This window comes from Salvelinus sp. IW2-2015, unplaced genomic scaffold, assembly GCF_002910315.2.
Source record: "Salvelinus sp. IW2-2015 unplaced genomic scaffold, ASM291031v2 Un_scaffold7641, whole genome shotgun sequence".
Taxonomy (NCBI): domain Eukaryota; kingdom Metazoa; phylum Chordata; class Actinopteri; order Salmoniformes; family Salmonidae; genus Salvelinus; species Salvelinus sp. IW2-2015.
This window is the reverse complement of record NW_019948901.1, coordinates 9,807-13,283: the sequence shown is the minus strand read 5'-3', so window position 1 is coordinate 13,283 and position 3,477 is coordinate 9,807. Positions and strand designations below refer to the sequence as shown.

Here is a 3,477-nt window from a genome sequence, read left to right as displayed (position 1 = left end):
TAGACCAGCTATACTGACCTAGTACAGAATCTGAGACCAGGCTATATCTGACCTAGTACAATCTGAGACCAGCTATATCTTACCTAGTACAGATCTGAGACCAGGCTATATCTGACCTAGTACAGATCTGAACCAGGCTAGATCTGACCTAAGTACAATCTGAACCAAGCTATATCTGACCATAGTACAGATCTGAGACCAGGCTATAGTGTAAGACCAATGTAAAGAGACAAGGAGTAGGCGCACTGTCTGTCTGTCTGGTCCTGTCTGTCTGTCTGGTTCTGCCTGTTGCTGTCTGTCTGTCTGTCTGTCTGTCTGTCTCTCGTGTCTCAGAGGCAGCTTCAGAAACACTGTCAACACGAGTAGTGCAGGATTGTCTCCAACATTCATAAAACAATGGTTTATAATATTTAGATAACAGACACAAGCAACTCCTCATCCAATCAAACTCATGTGGACCGACTGAGAGAGGTTCTCTCCACATTCAGGTGGATTGCAGTTCAAAAATGATCCAAAAAACAAAAAACAACTTCTTTTCTTTTCATACTGAAAACAAAGTTCCCATTTGTAAACTGTTAGGAGCCGCAGAGGACACTGGTGTGGAGAGGATCTATGTACTGGGAACACGGATCCCTTCTTCAGAGCAGCAGTCTGTTTCATGCTGGGGAGCATCCTACTCTCTCTATCTCTCTTATCTCTCTCTCTATCTCCTCTCTCTCTCTCCTTCTCTCTCTCTCTCTCCTCTCTCATCTCTCTCTCTCTCTCTCTCTCTCTCTCTCCTCTCTCTCTCTCTCTCTTTCTCTCTTCTCTCTCTCTCTCTCTCTCTCTCTCTCGTCTCTCTCTCTTCTCATCTCTCCCTCCTCTCCTCTCCTCTCTTCTCCTCATCTCCTCTTCTCTCTCTCTCTCTCTCTCTCTCTCATCTCTCTCTCTCTCTCTCTCTCTCTCTCCTCTCTCTCTCTCTCTCTCTCTCTCTCTCTCTCTCTCTACTCGCTGCACCACTGTAAGAGTGTCCTTCTCCTCTGACTGTACAATTTAAGTCACCACAAGCATAGGATTTAACTTCCACTGAAAGGCTCAGTCCACTGCCAAATGCCACCCTATTCCCTACATAGGCACTGCTTTTTACCAGGCCCATAGGACATCGTGCACTGCTTTTACCAGGGCCCTGTTCAACAGTAGTGCCCGCATATAGGAATAGGGTGTGATTCTGGGAGTCCAAATGACCTCCCCCATGCTGTCTGGGTGGCTCAGCAATTCTGGGCAGGATGTTTTGGACGTTAAACACAGCATTTAGTGAAACAGGAAGCAATCACCACAGAAACCTCCTCAGTCGTGATTAAACTCTCCACATTTCCTGTACTTAACCCTCCATTTCCTTTATAACCCTCCATTTCTGTATTTAACCCTCCACTGTCCTGAATTTAAGCTCACAGCACACTGATTTCTAAAACCAAGATCACCAACTTCCGTACTGTTAACCTCCACTTTCCTGTCTTTAACTCTCCACTTCCTGGTATAACCTCATTCTAATTAACCCTCCACTTCCTGATATTGTAACCTCCACTTTCCTTACTTTAATCGCCGTTCACTTCCGTGTTTTTAACCCTCCACTTCCTGATCTGTAACCCTCCACATTCCTGAATTTTAACCCTCCACTTCCTGTATTTAACCTCCACTTCCTGATGTAACCCTCCACTTCCTGAATTTAACCCTCCACTTCCTGAATTTAACCCTCCACTTCCTGTATTAACCCTCCACTGTCCTGTATTTAACCCTCCACTCCTTATTAACCCTCCACTTCCTGTATTGAAAACCCCCACTTCCTGAATTTAACCCTCCACCTTCCTGAATTTAACCCTCCACTTCCTTTATTTTAAACCCTCCACTGTCCGGTATTTAACCCTCCACTTCCTTATTTAACCCCCCACCCGTTCCGTATTTAACCCTCCACTTCCTGGAATTTAACCCTCCACTTCCTGAATTTAAACCCTCCACTTCCTGAACTGTAACCCTCCACTCCTTATTTAACCCTCCACTTCCTTTATTTAACCCTCCACTTCCTGTATTTAACCCTCCACTTCCTGAATTTAAGCTACAGCAGCAAGCAGCTTTACTAAGAGAATCCAAAAAGAATCCAACCATAACCTTCCACTTCCTGTCTTTAACCCTCCACTTCCTGTCTTTAACTCTCCACTTCCTGTATTTAACCCTCCACTTCCTGTCTTTAACCCTCCACTTCCTGTCTTTAACCCTCCACTTCCTGTATTTTACCCTCCACTTCCTGTCTTTAACCCTCCACTTCCTGTCTTTAACCCTCCACTTCCTGTATTTAACCCTCCACAGACCAGAAGGAACTCTGGTGTCTCTTGTTAATTCTCAACATGTTTTCAGAGGCACAGAGAAGGCCAATCAGTGGGGTCTGTAGAACCCGTCTCTCCGTCTGTCTCTCCGTCTGTCTCTCCGTCTGTCTCTCCGTCTGTCTCTCCGTCTGTCTCTCCGTCTGTCTCTCTGTCTCAAACACAGTTAGCATTGGGAGCTACGATGCTCGTCCTCTTTCTCCAGCCTGATAGACAGCATGTGTTGCACTGGAGGGGCGGTGGGTCCTGCCAACCCCAGCCCAGAAAGAGGCCCTCCGTTGGGGTAGTGGGTCGACATAACCCCCCCAAGTCCGGGGTATTGGTTGTGGTTAGGCCCAGGGCCGTAGTGGCTGCTGTGGTAGTGGGCACTCTGGTAGGACACTGAGTGTTGRCTGTTCTTCTTGGCTGCTAGTTGATAGCGGTGACAACAGAGAACCATGACCAGAGAGACTGACGCCAGGAGCAACAGGCCCCCMACGCCGGCCATTACATAATACCAGTAGGGTGGGATGGGCTGCACTGACACCTCTGTGTCTACTGTGGGCTCACTGGTACCCGGAAGAGCTCCCCCTGGTGGTAGAGCAGAGACACACAGAGAGTTGGCTTGGTAGGCAGAGATGAAGAAGAAGCAGGACAGGCATGCAGAGTGCAGACCCCTACTGGCTTTTGCAAGCACCTACCATTTTGTAGTTTGATTTATTTTGTCGATTTGTCTTTTTAATAGATTTAGCAAACAAACATATGCTTACAGATAAGACTGGCAGAGGCTCATGCTGTTGGTTGGATCTTGATCGGGCATATGCAAAACAAAGTGAGTTTTACGCTGCTATAATTTTGGAGAAAATCAATCATTCTTTGCAGGGAGCGGCAAGGCAGGTTTTTCCAGTAAAATCTGACTGTGAAGCAGAGTTCACCCAGACATTATATAGCATCCATTAAAGGCTAATTTACATGTTATAATAGTTTGTAAGCTCATGTGTAAAAACCTGCCATAGTGACTGCAACATTAATTCACTTGACAGAAGAGAGAGAAAAACCTCCCTTGATTCAAACTTTAAACACTTGCAGGTGTTATCGTAGTAGACCAGAGCTTTGCAGGTGTTATCGTAGTAGACCAGAG

General features: G+C 46.3%; 1 protein-coding gene across 1 annotated transcript in view; it reads left to right on the top strand.

Moving 5' to 3' along the window:
* Window positions 1-3,156: 3,156 nt before the first annotated feature.
* LOC139027131 (uncharacterized) overlaps window positions 3,157-3,477 on the top strand; it is a 3,854-nt gene continuing 3,533 nt past the window's right edge. The window contains exon 1 of the mRNA XM_070442294.1: window positions 3,157-3,168. Within this exon, the coding sequence (XP_070298395.1) occupies window positions 3,157-3,168 (12 nt within the window). The remainder of the gene's footprint in view (window positions 3,169-3,477) is intronic.